The 19,327-nt window shown below is 45.7% G+C and overlaps 1 protein-coding gene across 2 annotated transcripts in view; it reads right to left on the bottom strand.

The window, feature by feature from the left end:
• The window catches only part of noc2l (NOC2-like nucleolar associated transcriptional repressor), a 169,186-nt gene that overhangs the window by 114,658 nt on the left and 35,201 nt on the right, over nt 1–19,327 (bottom strand). For both annotated transcript variants that reach the window (XM_063033434.1, XM_063033435.1), the window contains exon 11: nt 17,047–17,186. In XM_063033434.1, coding sequence (XP_062889504.1) covers nt 17,047–17,186 — 140 coding nt within the window. The remainder of the gene's footprint in view (nt 1–17,046; nt 17,187–19,327) is intronic.

Here is a 19,327-nt window from a genome sequence, read left to right as displayed (position 1 = left end):
TAAACTCCTGTGAGTACAGGCCCAGGGCCATCAAGCACTCCTCATATGTTAATGTTTTCATGGTGGTAGGTTATGGGTGAAAGGCAAAATCCTCAAGGGAAACCTAACTCAGAGAATGGAATAGAACAGCACTATATGACCACTTTGATCACTTTGCACTAAAGTGTAGCGCACTAACTTAGCAGTTAGCACAATCGCTTTACAGCGCAAGCGATCACCAAACAGGGCTCAATTCCCGCCTGAGCAACGATTTCTACTGACAGGAGAAGGGGCAAAGGCGGATAACTGGCAACTTAGAACCAGTTGCTTCGAGCAGATGGGTCTAGTCTGCCATGGTTGGCAATTCATCTGGAAGGAAAACTCTGATTTCAAACCTCTGCTGCCTTGCGACCGTTCCCAATCATGGGGAAGGTTTCGGGAATAAACCCAGAGGGAAAAATCCTGAGCTGGTGTCTCTGAGGAAGTACTACATTGAGGTCAGTTCAGACTGGCACCTCCTGCAATGCTGCTGGTGCCAAACTGTCTCGGTCTCTGCCATTCCTTTGGATTCATTGGCTGTGTGAAGAGGGGGAGATTGCTACGTGGGCAACAGCTTGCTCTCCATCTTGTACTCCATTGGCTTGTGCATCCAGACAGCTGGGATGCAATATCCAGGGCTGACCCAGGAACAATGGAATTTATGAAAAACTATACACAACAAAAACTGACAAACAACCAATGTGTAAAAGACAAATCACGCAAATAATGAAAAAGTAAACACTGAGTTGCAGAGGGCTTGAAAGTGAGTCCTTAGGTCACGGAATCAGTTCAGTGTTGAGGTGGGTGAAGTTATCCACACTGGTTCAGGAGCCTGGTGGTTGAAGGGTAATAACTGTCCCTGAACCTGATGGTGTGGGACCTAAGGCTCCTGTACCTCCTTCCTGATGGCAGCAGCATAAATTGTATATAATTAATGTTTATGCTTTTCTTTTGGATGCTGCCTATCTGAAGCTCCGTGCCTGTGATGCTGCTTCAAGGAGGTTTTTCATTGCACCTGTGCAGACAACAGTTAACCTGACTTCAGACTTCATGTGCCTCTCTAAAACTTTCATGACTGTCACCATTGTATTTAAACTTACCATGTGCTATTAATCCTAACTTTGGGGAACTGTCACCGATTTTCACTTTCCTGCCCAGCGCTGTCAGAGAATGGAACAATATGATAATCTGTTCCTGCTGTTGAATCTGGCCAGATCTCCCACTTCCCCTAACTCGCATCGGTTTCCCTGCTCTTCCCACCCTCCCCACACGTCCCCGGTAAAACTGTAAGCACCAAAATTTCAAATTCACTGGAACTGATTTAACTTTAAAAAAAAAAGTCAAATTTCCACTTACAATATTTCAGAACTCAAAGTCACTGAACTAGCACGTCCAAAAGTCACACTGACAGATTTTAGCTCAACAAGGCCAACAATGCATGGCGAGACAAGAACATGGTAAGATCATTGCTCAAAGTTAACGCACAATTCAGTTAAATAGTATGACAGATTAAGTGGCTTGGCAGAAAAGGTTTAAACAAAAACATCAACAGCTGTTGGAAAAATATCGTTTTCTCGAAACAGTTTATATGTAAACTGTCAGCCATTCCAGATCCTTATTAACCAAAAAAGCAAGTCCACAGAGTCAGGGCAGCGATGAAGTGTCCTGACAAACTGCGCAAAGAATAAACAAAAAGTAAATAAATAATACTGAGAACATGAGTTGTAAAATCCTTGAGAGTAGGTTGTGAAGCCAGTTCTGTGTTGAGGTGAGTGAAGTTATCCACACTGGTTCTGAAGGCCGATGGCTGAACGGTAATAGCTGTTCTTGAACCTGGTCATAGAGCCTTAGAAAACTACAGCATTAAAAACAGGCCCTTTGGCCCATCTGGTCTGTGCTGAACCATTTAAACTGCCTGGTCCCATTGACTTGCTCCTGGACTATAGCTCTCCATACCCTTCCCATTCACATCCCTATTCAAACTTCTCCTAAATGTTGAAACCGAAATTGCATCCACGGCTTCTCTCGCTCCCGATCTCTGACTGGGCTGTGGCTGAAATGGCCTAATGGACCCGAGGCTTACACCTGGGTGGAGTTCAGAATTTGCCTTTCAAGGGACCTAACTTCAACATCTGCAGCTTCAGATTATACACAGGACATGTTTTATTTGAACAGGCTACCAACTCTGGACAACAGCTCAAGTGATTAGTCCTCACTGGCATATGTTGTGAAATTTGTTGCTTTGTGCCAGCAGCTTGTAATACATAATAACCCCACACATTACAATTACAGTAAATATGTGAGAAAATTAAGTGGTGCAAAAAGAGTGGAAGAATACTGAGGTAGTGTTCATTGTCCATACAGGAACCTGATGGCAGAGGGGAAGAAGCTGTTCCTGAAACATTGAGTGTTTCCTTTAGGCTCCTGTACCTTCTCCCTGATGGTAGCGAAGAGGGCATGTCCAGTGGGATGGGGATCTTTAATGATGGCGCCACGTCACCTTTTGAAGGTGTCCTCGATGCTGGGAGGCTGGTGCCCATGATGGAGCTGGTTGAGTGTACAACGCTCTGCAGCCTTTTCTGATCCTGTGCACTGGCCCCTCTATATTAGACGGTGATGCAACCAGCGAGAATGATCTCCACCGTGCATCTGGCTTTGGTGACGTACAGTGCCTACAAAAAATATTCACCTCCCTTGTAAGTTTTACTACGTTGAACACAGTGCATTTAATTTGTAATTTTTTGACACTGATCAACAGAAAAGAATTCTTTCATGTCAAAGTGAAAACAGATTTTGAAGAAGTGAAATAGGGAGGGGTGAAAAAAGTGGTTGGTAAAAGGTGGGGGGGGGTACAGATAACTCGGGCTAAGACCCTATTGTACAAGAATTCCGGCACCCGCAGAATCCCTAGCATCCATGCATTTCAGTGGTATTTTTCAGACCGCTTGTGGGTTCACCCTCAAAGAGCCATGCAGCCAATGAAATGCCCGAGCAGAGCAAAGACACGAGAGGCGGCGGGTGCTGGGATCTGGAGCAACACACGTGCTTGAGGAAGTCAGTGGGTTCAGCATCTCCGGGAGGAAGGAAATTCCCGACGTACCGCAACATCGGCAATTGTCAACATTCCATGACACAGGGCTTCGAACAGAAGCGTTAATAATTCATCTCCTTCCCCCACAGATGCTGCTCGATTCGCAGAGTTCCTCCAGCAAACTGAATTTTATTTTATTAGTGTAATCACTTTAGTTGTGGAGAACGTCTTACTTATTTAGCGATACAGCAGACAGTAGGCCCTCTGTGCCAGGCAGCCCAGGCAACCCCGATTAGTTGTGTGTATAAAGGGAGGACGGGAGGTTGAACACTAGGCCCCGGTGGAGGACTTTGGCAAATGGTGCAAGTTGAATCATCTGCAACTCAATATTAGTAAGACAAAGGAGATGGTGATGGACTTTAGGAAGATAAAGCCTGCATTGCCTTCTGTTACTATTGCTGGTGAGCACATACTGTCTCAGCAAGGACCTGGACCCACTGCAATTTGCCTATCGCCACAATAGGTCAACGGCAGTCGCAATCTCAATGGCTCTCCACACGGCTTTAGACCACAAACACTTATGTCAGAATGCTGTTTACTGACTATAACTCAGCATTTAATGCCATCATTCCCACAATCCTGATTGAGAAGTTGCAGAACCTGGGCCTCTGTACCTCCCTCTGCAATTGGATCCTCGACTTCCTAACTGGAAGACCACAGTCTGTGCAGATTGGTAACATCTCCTCCTCACTGACAATCAACACTGGTGCACCTCAGGGGTGTGTGTTTAGCCCACTGCTCTACTCTCTATATACCCATGACTGTGCGGCTAGGCATAGCTCAAATACCATCAATAAATTTGCATTGTTGGTAAGATCTCAGGTGGTGACGAGAGGGTGTACAGGAGTGAGATATGCCGACTGGTGGAGTGGTGTCACAGCAACAACCTGGCACTCAACGTCAGTAAGACGAAATGATTGTGGACTTCAGGAAGGGTAAGACGAAAGAACACATATCAATCCTCATAGAGGGATCAGAAGTGGAGAGAGTGAGCAGCTTCAAGTTCCTGGGTGTCAAGATCTCTGAGAATCTAACCTGGTCCCAACATATTGGTGCAGTTATAAAGAAGGCAAGACAGCAGCTGTACTTTATTAGGAGTTTGAAAAGTTTTGGTATGTCAACAGATACACTCAAAAACTTCTATAGACGTACTGTGGAGAGCATTCTGACAGGCTGCATCACTATCTGGAATGGGGGGGCGCTACTGCACAGGACCGAAAGAAGTTTCAGGGGGTTGTAAATTTAGTCAGCTCCATCTTGGGTACTAGGCTACAAAGTACCCAAGACATCTTTAGGGAGCGGTGTCTCAGAAGGACAGCGTCTATTATTAAGGACCTCCAGCACCCAGGGCATGCTCTTTTCTCACTGTTACCATCAGGTAGGAGTACACAAGCCTGAAGGCACACACTCATCAGATTCCCCTCTGCCATCCGATTCCCAAGTGGACACTGGACCCTTGGACACTACCTCACTCTTATTGAATATATAGTATTTTTGTCTTTTTGCATGATCTTAATCTGTTTAATATATGTATACTGTATGAAGCATACTGAACAAAATTTACTTATTTATTCATTATTATTATTTTATTTCTTTCCTTCTATATTATGTATTGCATTGAACTGCTGCTGCTAAGTTAACAAATTTCACGTCACATGCCGGTGATAGTAAACCCGATTCTGATTCTGGATGTGGTGAGGACCTCCAAGTACCTGGGGGTACATCTGGATGACAGACTCGAGTGGAGCACCACACAGAGGCTGTGTACAACACCTCTACTTCCTGAGGAGACCGAGGTCCCTTGGAGTATGCAGGCCTCTCTTTCACACGTTCTACCAGTCTGTTGTCGCCAGTACAGTCTTCTATGTGGTGGTGTGCTGGGGCAATGGCATCAACATGGGTGATGCCAACAAGCTTATTAAACTCATTAGAATGGCTGACTGTTATAGGATCAAACATGGACACACCGGAGTCTGTGGTAGAACAAAGGACCCTACGGAAAATCCTGGTAATTCTGGACAATGTTTCTCACCCGCTGCATGCCACCTTGGCTGGACAGAGAAGCACTTTTAGTAATAGACTAATACATCTGCACTGCTCCAAAGAGCGGTATATGAGGTCATTCTTACCCTCGGCCATCAGGCTCTGTAATGAGTCAACCTATAGCTGGGGAAGTGATGACCCTCCCTCCTGTTTGAGGTAACTTATTTTTTATTCTTTCTTACTTCTCTTCAAATATTTGTATATCCGTGCACTTGTAATGCTACTGTGACACTGTAATTTCCTTTGGGATCAATAGAGTGTCTATCTCTAACCTAATCACGGGACAACCTACAAACACCAATTAACCTACGCAGTACATCTCTTGACTGTGGGAGGAAACGAGAGCATCCGGGGAAAACCCACACATTCCACAAGGAGGACGTAGGGACATTCCTTACCGAACAGCATCGGAATTGAATGCTGAAATTCCCCAAGTATAACAGCATCGTGCTAAACGCTACTTTTTTTTTGGTGCCCTCAAATTTAACAAAAGTTGATAGGTCAGGGCGTCAATGGTTACGGACAGAAGACAGGGGAATGCGGTTGGGAGGTATCATAAATCGGCCGTGATGGAATGGGCTGAATGGCCTAATTCTGTTCCTGTACCTTATGGCCAGATGGCCAACCTAGGGTGGCCTGGTAGCATTGTGTTTAGTGTATAGCTTTACTGCACCAGCTGGAAGACTGGGGTTCAATTCCCACCTCGTTCTGTAAGGAGTTTGTATGTTCTACCCCTGACCACATGGGATTTCTCCAGGTCCTTCACTTTCCTCCCACAGCCCAAACAGACAGACATACAGGTTAGGGTTAGTAAGTTATGGACATGCTAAACTGGTGTCAGACGTGTGGCAACAATTGCAGGCCACCCTCAGCACACTTCTCGCTGATCATACTACGATTGAGTTCACCTTGAAATTTGAGAAGGAAAATCTAAAGTCAGGTGTATCAGTATTACAGTGGAGTAAAGGCATTACAGAGGCATGAGAGGGGAGTTGGCCAGAATTGACTGGAAAACAACACTGGCAGGGATGATGGCAGAGAAGCAATGGCTGGAATTTCTGGAAGCAATTTGGAATGCACAGGATGTACACATCCCAAAGAGGAAGAAGTATTCTAAAGGCAAGATGACAAAAACTGTGGCCAACAAGAGAAGTCAAAGCCAACATAAAAGCCAAAGAGAGGGCATATGATAGAGCTAAAATTAGTGGCAAGTTAGAGGAATGGGAAGCTTTTAAAAATCAACAGGAGGCAACCAAAAAAAGTCATTAAGGTGAAGATGGAAAGTGAAAGTAAGCTAGCCAATAATATTAAACAGGATTCCAAAAGTTTCTTCAGATGCATAAAGTATAAAAGAGGCGAGAGTGGATGCAAGACTGCTGGAAAAATATGCTGGAGAGGTAGTAATGGGGGACAACAAAATAGTGGATGAATTGAATAAGTATTTTACATCAGTTTTTACTGTGGAAGACACTAGTAGTATGCTGGAAGTTCCAGGTGTCAGGAGTCATGAAGTGTGTAAAGTTACTATAACTAGAGAGAAGGTTTTTGGCAAACTGAAAGGTCTGAAGGTAGATAAGTCACCTGGATCAGATGGTGTACAGTTCTGAAAGAGGTGGCTGAAGAGATCATGGAGGCATTAGCAATGATCTTTCAAGAATCACTAGGTTCCGGAAGACTAGAAAATTGCAAATGTTACTCCCCTCTTGAAGATGGGAGAGAGGCACAAGAAAGGAAACTATAGGCCAGTTAGACTGACCTCAGTCGTTGGGAAGATGTTGGAGTCGATAATTAAGGATGAGGTCTCAGGGTACTTGGAGGTACGTGATAAAATAGGCCATAGTCAGCATGGTTTCCTTTGTCTGACAAATCTGCTGGAGTTCTTTGAAGAAATAACAAGCAAAATAGACAAAGGATCAGTTGATGTTGTGTACTTGGATTTTCAGAAGGCCTTTGACAAGGTGCCACACGTGAGGTTGTAAATAAACTACGAGCCCATGGTATTACAGGAAAGATTCTAGCATGGATAAAGCAGTGGCTGATTGGCAGGAGGCAAAGAGTGGGAATAAAAGGACTTTTCTGGCCGGCTGCCAGTGACTAGTGGTGTTCCACTGGGGTCTGTGTTGGGAATGATTATTTTTACATTATATGTCAATGATTTGGATAATGAAATTAATGGCTTTGTTGCAATGTTTGCAGATGATATGAAGATAGGTGGAGGGGCAGGTAGTTTTGAGGAAGTAGAGAGGCTACAGAAGGACTTAGATTAGGAGAATGGGCAAAGAAATGGAAGGTGGAATAGTGCTGGGAAGGGTATGGTCATACACTTTGGTAGAAGAAATGAAAGGGTTAACCATTTTCTAAGTGGAGAGAAAATACAAACAACTGAGGTGCAAAGGGACTTGGGAGTCCTTGTGTAGGATTCACTAAAGGTTAATTTACCGGTTGAATCTGCAGTGAGGAAGGAAAATGCGATGTTAGCTTTCATTTCACGAGGTCTAGAATATAAAAGTAAGGATCTAATGTAGAGTCTTTATAAATCACTGCTGAGGCCTCACTTGGGAGTATTGAGAGTAGTTTTGAGCCCTTTATCTTAGAAAGGATGTGCTGAAACTGGGGAGGGTTCAAAGGAGGTTCATAAAAATGATTCCAGGATTGAATAGCTTGTCATATGAAGAGTGTTTGATGGCTCTGGGCCTGTATTCACTAGAATTCAGAAGAATGATGGTTGACCTCATTGAAACCTATCAAATGGTGAAAGACCTTGATAGAGTGGATGTGGACGATGTGGAGAGGATGTTTCCTATGCTGGAAAAGTCTAAGACCAGAGGACACAGCCTCAGAAAAGAGGCGTGTCCTTTTAGAACAGAGATAAGGAGGAATTTCTGTAGCCAGAGAGTGGTGAAGTGGTGAATTAGTGGAATTCTTTTCCACAGGAAGCTATGTATATTTAAGGCAGAAGTTGATAGGTTCTTGATTGATCAGGGCACTAGGAAATACAGGGAGAAGGCAGGAGACTGGGGCTGAGAGGAAAATTGGATCAGCCATGATGAAATGGCAGGGCAGACTTGACAGGCCAAATGGCCAAATCCTGCTCCTTTATCTTATGGTCTTACGATCTGATTAGACACAAACACCTTTCACTGTATGTGTGACAAATGAAGTTAATCTTTAAACCAACGTACACATGAGCATGTTCCCATCAACATCAAAGTGTCACAGCACAGAAACAGCCCCTGCCACCCATCTCGTCTGTGACAAATTTTTCTGTTTAGTTCCACCTGGCCCAAAGTCTAGCCACCAACATACCAAAAGGTGAAAGCTGAGATATTTAAGGGGCATATGGGGGGGGGGGGGGGAACTTCCCTCAGACGGTGTTGTGAGTGTGGAATGAGCTGCCAGCAGAAGGGCTGGATGCAGGCTCGATTTCAGTCGTTTGGATAGGGACATGGATGGGAGGATTATAGCGGGCTATGGTCCAGGTATGGGTCAATGGGACTAGGCACATTAATAGTTCAGCACGGATTAGATGGGCTGAAGGGCATTTCTGTGCTGTCGTGCTCTATGACTCTAATCTGTCCTGGAAGGTATGACCACAGCAAAGAAAAAGAGAACTGCAGTTCAGGTGGATTGTGAAACCCCAACCAAGCAGTCGAAAACCCTCGCAACCATGAACCTAACATTCTTCGGTGGGGAGATCCCCACGGCCCAGAACAGACCAAGAATTCGAAAGGAGGTGGGTGGTTGCATCAAGGGAAACTCAGCAGGGCCCTCCCTCAGCAAACAAGGCAAGCGGGTGCACCATCCTGTTTGGTTAAGGAACCCCATCAGTTTATCCTGTTTGAAATCAAAACACGACCCACGCTTCCCCAGCTCCACGGGGCACTTTCCAAACACTCGTGGTTGTTAAGATGCCATCGACTGTGTTCATTTCTGACAAGGCTGTGACTATTCCAAGAAGCAGGCACACGTCTGCCAAGTGAAGTCTGGTGGGGTGTTGCCGCAGCTTGGCCGGGACAGCCACAGGAGCTCGATCCACGCCACGGTTTTCCTGTACTCCGTCTTTGTGTACAGAAAGGTACCCGGAGGATTCTTGCTTTGTCAGAGGCCCCTCTGGGTCTCTCAGGGCTGCAGCCGGCTGTTAAATACTACACACTAGTGGCAGAGTAACTGTGGTGGTTTAGGTGTTTCTGTGTATAGAACTGCTTCAGGTCCACTTATTGAACGTTCATTCAGAGCGCTGGCTGGCTGACAGTGCGTGTGCACATGGAAATGTGTATCTGGGTATGTGTGCACGTGCAAATGTGTGTCTGGGTGTGCGTGTGCACGTGTAAATGTGTGTCTGGGTGTGTGTGTGCACGTGGAAATGTGTGTCTGGGTGTGCGTGTGCACATGGAAATGTGTATCTGGGTATGTGTGCACGTGCAAATGTGTGTCTGGGTGTGCGTGTGCACGTGTAAATGTGTGTCTGGGTGTGTGTGCACGTGGAAATGTGTGTCTGGGTGTGCGTGTGCACATGGAAATGTGTGCCTGGGTGTGTGTGTGTGTGTGCACGTGGAAATGTGTGTCTCGGTGTGTGTGTGTGTGTGCACGTGTAAATGTGTGTCTGGGTGTGTGTGCACGTGGAAATGTGTGTCTGGGTGTGCGTGTGCACATGGAAATGTGTGCCTGGGTGTGTGTGTGTGTGTGTGCACGTGGAAATGTGTGTCTGGGTGTGTGTGCACGTGGAAATGTGTGTCTCGGTGTGTGTGCCTGGGTGTGAGTGGGAGCGAGAAACAGCGAGGGAGAGAGAAAGCAAGAGAGACAGAGACAGAGAGAGAGACAGAGACAGAGACAGACAGACAGAGACAGAAAGAGAGAGACAGAGAGACACAGAGAGAGACAGAGAGAGACACACAGACAGAGCGAGGGAGAGACAGAGAAACACAGAGACACAGAGAGAGACAGAGAGACACACACACAGACAGAGAATGAATGAATAAGAGAGAGAGGAGGAAGTGAGGGAGTGAGTGAAGGAGAGAAAGATAATGTATATGTGTGGAGAGGGAGAGTATACACATGTGTGTTTGCAAGAGAGGTGGGTGTGAGAAGATTGGGTGGGGCAAGACGGTGTGGTGGGATGGGGGGTGGGGGATGAGAGCGCGCGAGAGAGAATGAGCAAGAGTGGAACTGGATGAGCAGGGAAGGAGCGGTGGGGATGGGTGTTGGAAGGTGAGAGAGCAGGACAGAGCAAGAGAGAGGGAAAAGGTGAGTGGTGGGAAGGGATATACAAGGAAGGGTGCACCCCCCCCCCGTGGGGGGGTGGGGGGCTGTTATAGCTGCAGCAAGAATAAGATGTTCAAGTCTGGACTGATCACTGGACAGGAGTGAGGTTCTGTCCAATATTTGGAAGAAGATGTCACCAACTACTGCACCAGTCAATTCCTTGATGAACCAAGATTAAATTACCCAGCATGACTTCTACTGAAGGAATTCAGAACAAGAGAGAAAGATTACAGTGAATAAACTCACTGCCCCCACCAGACATCACAAGGCAACTCGCTTGGTTCAATCCCTCTTCACACACCCACTAGTCCTCTCTCCAGCACGGTTTATCTTTCACTGGTCTCACTGACCTGTGGAGTTCAGGTCCTGATTTCAACTAAGTTGAACAATTAACCAAAAAGAACTGTTAATATTTCGGGTAGCATCTATGGAAAGGAAGAATCGACATTTCTGGCTAAGACCCTTCATCAGGACTGGAAGGGGAGAGGGAAGAAGCCAGAATAAGGTGTAATAAAATATAATACAAGATATTCTGGGTACTTCCTCCTCTCTTTCCAATTCTAATGAGAGGCTTTGGGCTGAAATGTCTACCCTTTACTAATTTTCATAGATGTGCTGCCTGACCTGCTGAGCTCCTCCAGCATTTTGTGTGTGTTGCTCCGGATTTCCAGCATCTGTAGAATTTCTTGTGTTTATGTCGATGTTTTGGGTTGAGAGCCTGTCTCGGGACTGAGAGTGGGGAGGGAAGCTGGCCAACATGAAGAGGAAGGGTGGGGTGTGTGAGACAGGGGCCAGGAGGTGGGACGAGAACAAGCAAGGCTAAAGGGAAAAAAACAAAGCCAGCCAGCCCTGATGCAAGGTTTCAACTTAAAAATCAACAGTTCCTTCCCACAGATGCCACTCAATCCACTCAGATGGTGTGTTGCTCCACATTCTAGCATCTTCTAACTCAGGTGTACCTGGACTGTAAAACTGGCAGGATGCAGAGAGGGGGTGCAGAGCCACGATGGGCCTGTTGGAGTTTGTGCTGGGTTGGGGGCCAGTTGTCCTCATCAGTGCTGCCCTCCAGTGTTCGCTCTGGGCAAGACAATCTGGAATGTGCTCGTCTGCAGCTGCACTTCAGTGAGAAGAGGAACTGCTGCGGGCTTGTTCTTGCAGAAACGTGGCTCCAGGACAACATCCCATGCACCATCAACCTACAGGCCATGACACTCACGCTAATATTATTATTTCATTTTTGTAACTTTGCGTGCAATCTTAATTCGATGTACTAGGTGCTCTATGTGACTATGTGGACAGTGTTTTACACCTTGGCCTGAAAGAAACATTTTCATTCAGCTGTTACATGTCTGATTGAATGACGATTGATCTTGAATTTTGAACAATGGTTGAACTTGACAATTGAACGTGGGGTGACACAGTAGCTTAGTAGTTTGCACAACACTGTACATTCTCCCTGTGACTGCGTGGGTTTCCTCCCACAGTCCGAAGACATACTGGTTGGTAGGTTAATTGGTCATTGTAAATTGTCCTGTGATTAGGCTGCGGTTAGATTGAGGCATTGCTGGGCTGTGTGGCTCGAAGGGCTGGAATGGCCTTCTCCGTGCTGTATCTCAATAAATAATTATTTTAAAAACGTGAAATTATTGGCCTAGTGAAACCGGCTTGAGACATGCCTGCAAGGACACTGCTCCAGCCCAAACACTTCATAAAATTAACCAACAATGATCAAAGGACCACAGTCCACACCTAGAGATGAACTTTGACCCCTGGTGGTTTTACATTGCACTTACTAACCTGGCTCTTTATAAACAGTAGCATCAGTGATGGAATTAATGTCTGTTCTAATTAAGACCCAAAATTTCTTTATGACCCTGTCTGCCTGTGCTGCCACTTGCAAGGAATGGGAATTATGGATCTAAATATCCCCAGATCCCAGTGTTCTACTGTTTACAGTGATTTGTTCTTTCAAAGTGTAACACCTCACATTTGTCTGCATTAAATTCCATCTGCCATTTTTAACTTATGCACTGTGATTCCCACAGACAACAGCAGGCACCAGGACGAAGCCATCAGACCCGTCTAGCCTCAGTCGCTGGTTGCTGGAGATCACTTTAGTTTCGAAGCACAATCCATTTTCTGGCTTTTGAGCTCAGTTTCGCATGTTGAAATGGATTCTCTGAATGCCCCTGGGGTCAGACACCTGATTGGCTGCAATTTCTCCACAACGACACAGGGTACACCTCGGCTGAAGAGCCGCGAGACTGCAACATGTTACCAAGGCAGGGACTGCCCTCTAGTGGCACATCACCAGAATGACTGAGCACTGAAACCATTTACTACAGCTTGAGTCAGTGGTAAGGAAGGCAAATACAATGTCAGCGTTCATTTCGAGAGGACTAGAGTAGAAGAGTGAGGATGCAATCCCGAGGATTTGTAAGTCAGACCACACTTGGAATACCGTGAGCAGTTTTGGGTCACTTATCTAAGAGAGGATGTGATGGCATTGGAGAGGGTCTAGAGGACAGTAAATTTAACATCAATGTACATATATGTCACCATATACCACCCTGAGATTCGGCATCCTGCAAACATTCACAGTAAATATAATAGTCAATGAAAAACCACACACAACAAAGATGGACAAATTACCAATATCCACACGACAAGTGCAAAAGGGAATGAAAGGATTAATGTACGAGGAGCATTTGATGGCTCCGGGCCTGTACTTGTTGAAGTTTAGGAAGATGGGGAGGGGGTCCCACTCAAACCTATCAAATATTGCAAGGCCTGGTTAGAGTGGAAAGGATGTTTCCAACAGTGGGGGAGCTGAGGACCAGACAGCACAGTCTCAGACTACAAAGACGCTCCTTTGGAACAGATATGGGGAGGAATTTCTTTAACCAGAGAGTGGCGAATCTTTGGAATTCCCAACACCGTCTGTAAGAAGTTTGTATGCTCTCCCCGTGACAAAGTAGATTGTAAGGTCAGCAGTTAGTCTTATTGGGCTAGGGGGCTGTTCATGGGTCATAGGCCCCCATTATCTGGACTCTTCGTACAGATTTGCCCAGGTTGAGGTTAACAGCAGGGTGATCATTCACCCCACACGATGGGCTTCAGGACGCAACCCACAGCAATTGTGTATGTTTGTGTCCAATTTCCTGGAATAAGCCCATACGATACAGGAACAGAATTGGGCTATATGACCCATCGAGTCTGCTCTGTCATTCCATTGTGACTGATTTATTATCCCTCTCAACCCCGTTCTTCTACCTTCTCTCTGTAACCTTTGACATTCTTACTAATCAAGAACCCATGAACATCTGCTTTAAATATACCCAACGATTTGGCCTCCACAGCCACCTGTGGCAATGAATCCCACAGATTCACGACCCTCTGGCTAAAGAAATTCCTCCTCATCTCTGTTCTAAAGGGACGTCCCTCGTTTCTGAGGCTGTGCACTCTAATAATTCTCATGTATTATAGGAAACATCCTCTCCACATCCACTGTATCTAGACCTTTCAATATTCAGTAGGTTTCAATGAGATCCCCCCTCATTCTTCTAAACTCCAGCAAGTACAAGGAAGACACAAAAGAGCATGAAAAAAAGATATTAATGGCACTGTGGAAACATTCAAACACACTGGCAAATGTCCAACCCTGGGATAAATAACTACACTCACTGCAAATTATTATTTACAAGAATAAACCATTCAATAACTTTTCATTCTTATATTCATCATCAATGCTTTTAGTCCTGTTTTGTTACATTCAAGGTAAATTTACTATCAAAGTGCATTTATGGCACCATATACTGTGCTGAGGTTTATTTTCTTGTAGGCATTCACAATATAACTGAGAAGCACAACAGGATCAATAAGAACTGCACACAAAGATTCCACCAGTGTGGAAAAGATGACAAATACAAAAAAAACCAAAAGAAGGCAAACTGCACAAATTTTTAAAAAAAGAAAGAAAATAATAATTCATTAATGCTGAGAACACTAGTTGCAGAGTCCCTGAAAGTGGGTTTATAGGTTGTGGACTCAGTTCAGAGTGAGGTGAGAGAAGCTATCTACGCTGGTTCAGGAGCCTGATGGTTGAGGGGTAGTAACTGTTCCTGAACCTGGTGGTGTGGGACCTGAGGCTCCTGTACCTTTCTCCCATACATCACAACCCACCATCATTCACCAGGGACAGAAACTAGATTTTTTGAATGCATGGTATTTTAAGTTTTAAAATGATTTTACACTTTCATTTGCCAGTGCTGGCTGTAACAGATGAAAAAAAGAGTGAAGGAAGTTAACAGTATTATTACCATGAAAGGCTTCCATATGGGAGAACATGAACACTTTTTACTGGGGACCAGGGAAGTGTTTTGTAACGTTAATGATAGAGTCAGAGACATATACCTAGTGACCACTTCATTAGGTACACCTGCTTGTGAATGCAAGTATTTAATCAGCCAATCTTGTGGCAGCAATCCAATGCATAAAAGCATGTAGACATGGTCAAGAGGTTCACAACAAAATAAAAGTGGGAAGCGAAGGGAGATTTAGATCTCAGAGTAGGTTAAAAGATCAGCACAACTGTTATTTCTGAGAGACAGTGTGAAATCGGCCCTCCCGGCTCTTCAAGCTGCACCACCCGGCAACCTCCGATTTAATCTTAGCCCAGTCACAGGACAATTTACAACGACTAATTAACCCCACCAAGCGGTACGTCTCTGGACCGTGGGAGAAAGCCGGAGCGCTCGGAGGAAACCCACGCAGTCACGGGGAGAACGTACAAACTGTAAGGCATTGTGCTAACCACTGCGCTACTGTGTCATCATCGTGGTGGGCTGAAGGACCACACTGGGCTGTAGGGTTCAATGTTCTATACAAAGGGTGGTAGGGGAATGTTTCGGGGTGATATCAGAGGGAGGTTATTTTACAGCAGTGAGTGGTGGGTGAGGCAGGTACATTGGGGACATTGAAGAGACTCTTTGCTAGGCACATGATTGTAAGAGAAATGGAGGGTTATGGGCTTTGTAGGGTTGACTGGGTGGAGATACAATTCTACCAAAGGAGGTGTAAGGTGCTCCTTCCCTCCGCTAGCCTGCAGGTCACCCTTGGACAAGGTGTAGCACCTGCTTAACCTCCACCCCCTACCCCCACCAGGTAAGGGTCTCATGAAGCCATGGGAGCAGGTGGTGGATGGTCATGTGAGCAGCTGGTGCAGATCACAAGTCCTGGTTATGGGACCACTGACACCAGGCAGACAATCTCTGAAGAGTATTGATAATGGCTGCGGTCACCCATCTTGTTAAAGACACTGCCCAGAAGAAGACAATGGCAAACCACTTCTGTAGAAATATTTGCCAAGAACAATCGTGGCCATGGAAAGACCATGATTGCCTACGTTATATAACAAGGCACTGAATGAATGAATGAGAATGAAAGGGTTGGATTGACCTTTGAGTGGGTTAAAAGGTCGGGTGGCCAGCGTACTCGTACCTCCCTGTCACATAGAAAACATAGAAACATAGAAAATAGGTGCAGGAGTAGGCCATTCGGCCCTTCGAGCCTGCACCGCCATTTATTATGATCATGGCTGATCATCCAACTCAGAACCCCGCCCCAGCCTTCCCTCCATACCCCCTGATCCCCGTAGCCACAAGGGCCATATCTAACTCCCTCTTAAATATAGCCAATGAACTGGCCTCAACTGTTTCCTGTGGCAGAGAATTCCACAGATTCACCACTCTCTGTGTGAAGAAGTTTTTCCTAATCTCGGTCCTAAAAGGCTTCCTCTCTATCCTCAAACTGTGGCCCCTCGTTCTGGACTTCCCCAACATCGGGAACAATCTTCCTGCATCTAGCCTGTCCAATCCCTTTAGGATCTTATACGTTTCAATCAGATCCCCCCTCAATCTTCTAAATTCCAACGAGTACAAGCCCAGTTCATCCAGTCTTTCTTCATATGAAAGTCCTGCCATCCCAGGAATCAATCTGGTGAACCTTCTTTGTACTCCCTCTATGGCAAGGATGTCTTTCCTCAGATTAGGGGACCAAAACTGCACACAATACTCCAGGTGTGGTCTCACCAAGGCCTTGTACAACTGCAGTAGTACCTCCCTGCTCCTGTACTCGAATCCTCTCGCTATAAATGCCAGCATACCATTCGCCTTTTTCACCGCCTGCTGTACCTGCATGCCCACTTTCAATGACTGGTGTATAATGACACCCAGGTCTCGTTGCACCTCCCCTTTTCCTAATCGGCCACCATTCAGATAATAATCTGTTTCCCTATTTTTGCCACCAAAGTGGATAACTTCACATTTATCCACATTAAATTGCATCTGCCATGAATTTGCCCACTCACCCAACCTATCCAAGTCACCCTGCATCCTCTTAGCATCCTCCTCACAGCTAACACTGCCGCCCAGCTTCGTGTCATCCGCAAACTTGGAGATGCTGCATTTAATTCCCTCATCCAAGTCATTAATATATATTGTAAACAACTGGGGTCCCAGCACTGAGCCTTGCGGTACCCCACTAGTCACCGCCTGCCATTCTGAAACGACACTGAAATGATTCTGAAATCACACTGAACGGTAAACACCCGCCAACATTTCACTGGTACTCACTTGATGCATCCGATGATAACCTGCGTCAGAGGATAGATGAGCGGCTGAAGAACTTCATTGGGGTAAACCGTACTCAGCAGCCGACACCACAAGAACAAGCAATGAATGAACTGCCAGTTATAGACAGACTGATACGTCTCCTGCAGGCAGAGGGAAGCAAGCACAGTGTAGCATAAGCAAACGCACAGAAGCGAAACAATCTCAAACAATTAAGTCTTATTGCAATTCAAATCGAACAGTTAGGGTAACACACACAAAACCTCAGTAGGTCATGCAACATCAACATTTTGGGCTGAGATACTACCTGACATGTTGGGTTTCTCCCGCAATTTGTGTGTTCCTCAAGATTTCCAGCATCTATGAGGCTTGGCACCACGAAAGGGATTGTGAGAGCATCTGACATTGGATGATATATTTGAAATCCTCGCAGACCTGATGTACGCATCAATATGTTTTGATAGTAAATGGTTACACTAACTCTGCCATGATAGTCATAGTCATACTTTATTAATCCCGGGGGAAATTGGTTTTCGTTACAGTTGCACCATAAATAATAAATAGTAATAAAACCATAAATAGTTAAATAGTAATATGTAATTTATGCCAGGAAATAAGTCCAGGATCAGCCTATTGGCTCAGGGTGTCTGACCCTCCACGGGAGGAGTTGTAAAGTTTGATGGCCACAGGTAGGAATGACTTCCTATGACGCTCTGTGTTGCATCTCGGTGGAATGAGTCTCTGGCTGAATGTACTCCTGTGCCCAACCAGTACATTATGTAGTGGATGGGAGACATTGTCCCATTGGACAGCATCCTCTTTTCAGACACCACCGTGAGAGAGTGCCAAGCCCGGCTGCGAAAGGAGAAGAGTTGGGCAGGGGACTAGCAAACCCATCCCATAAAAACCCAGAGCTACAGAAATGGCAACAGAGCTCCAAAGACCTCATCCCTGGGATGTACAAAGTAAATTTATGAAAGTACATACTCTGGAAAAAGTATTAAGCATACATATACACACACACACAGTAGCTAAGGTGCCAAGGATTTTTGCACAGTACTGTAGTAATTTTATGTATTGCACTGTACTGTTGCCACAAAAACAAACTTCATGACATATGTGAGTGATGATAAACCTGACTCTGATATGGGTCTCTATTGTGGACTGACAGTGGGAAGGGGGCAGGGAGAGGGGAATCATAGTTGGGAAAAGGGGAAGGGAGGGGGAAGGGAGGGGGAAGGGAGAGGGAAGGGAGAGGGAAGGGAGAGGGAAGGGAGAGGGAAGGGAGAGGGAAGGGAGAGGGAAGGGAGAGGGAAGGGAGAGGGAAGGGAGAGGGAAGGGAGAGGGAAGGGAGAGGGAAGGGAGAGGGAAGGGAGAGGGAAGGGAGAGGGAAGGGAGAGGGAAGCACCAGAGGGATATTCTGTAATGATCAATAAACCAATTGTTTGCAATCAAATGACTTTGACTGGTATCTCAGGACTGGGTGTGTCTGCACCCGCTCCCGACACTGTTTCCCTCCCACAGCGCTCCACCCTCACCATTCCACCATCTTCAGCTCCTGCCACATTTACACACTTGCTTTCTGCTCCACGTTGACAAATACAGTACAATATTGTGTAAAAGTCTGCGGTACCCCTAGCTAAGTATATGTGCACAGGACTGCGTATGTCACCATATACAACCCTGCGGTTCATTTTATTGTGGGCATGCACAGTAAATCCAAGAAAATCAATGAAAAGCCACACACAGCAGTACGGAGCAACAACCAGTGTGCAAAAGACAAACTCTGCAAATACAAAAGAAAAAAGAAATAATCATAAATAAATAAGCAATAAATATTGAGAACATGAGATGAAGAGTCCTTGAAAGTGAATCCATGGGTATGGCGACATATGAAGTCGTGCGGTGAAAGTGGAAGCCACAGGGCTGAGTGGTCTTCTGTCAGCCCAGGACAGAGTACTCCAGTGAGCTGCTACTGGTAGTCTATTCCCCAGAAGTGATGGACTTATGAAAAAGAAGAAACAGCTCTAATAATACTATTTAGAAATGTGGTTTTTCAATAACATCATTCCATAGATGCTGCCTAACCTGCTGTGTGTGTGTGTGTGTGTATATGTGTGCGTATGTGTGCGTGTGCGTGTGTGTATGTGTGCGTATGTGTGCGTGTGCGTATGTGTGTGCGTGCGTGCGTGTGCGTGTGTGTGTGTGTGCGTATGTGTGCGTGTGCGTATGTGCGTGTGTGTGTGTGTGTGTGTGTGTGTGTGTGTGTTGCTCTGGATTTCCA

Source organism: Mobula hypostoma, chromosome 25, assembly GCF_963921235.1.
Source record: "Mobula hypostoma chromosome 25, sMobHyp1.1, whole genome shotgun sequence".
Taxonomy (NCBI): domain Eukaryota; kingdom Metazoa; phylum Chordata; class Chondrichthyes; order Myliobatiformes; family Myliobatidae; genus Mobula; species Mobula hypostoma.
This window is presented reverse-complemented; position numbering and strand designations above follow the sequence as displayed.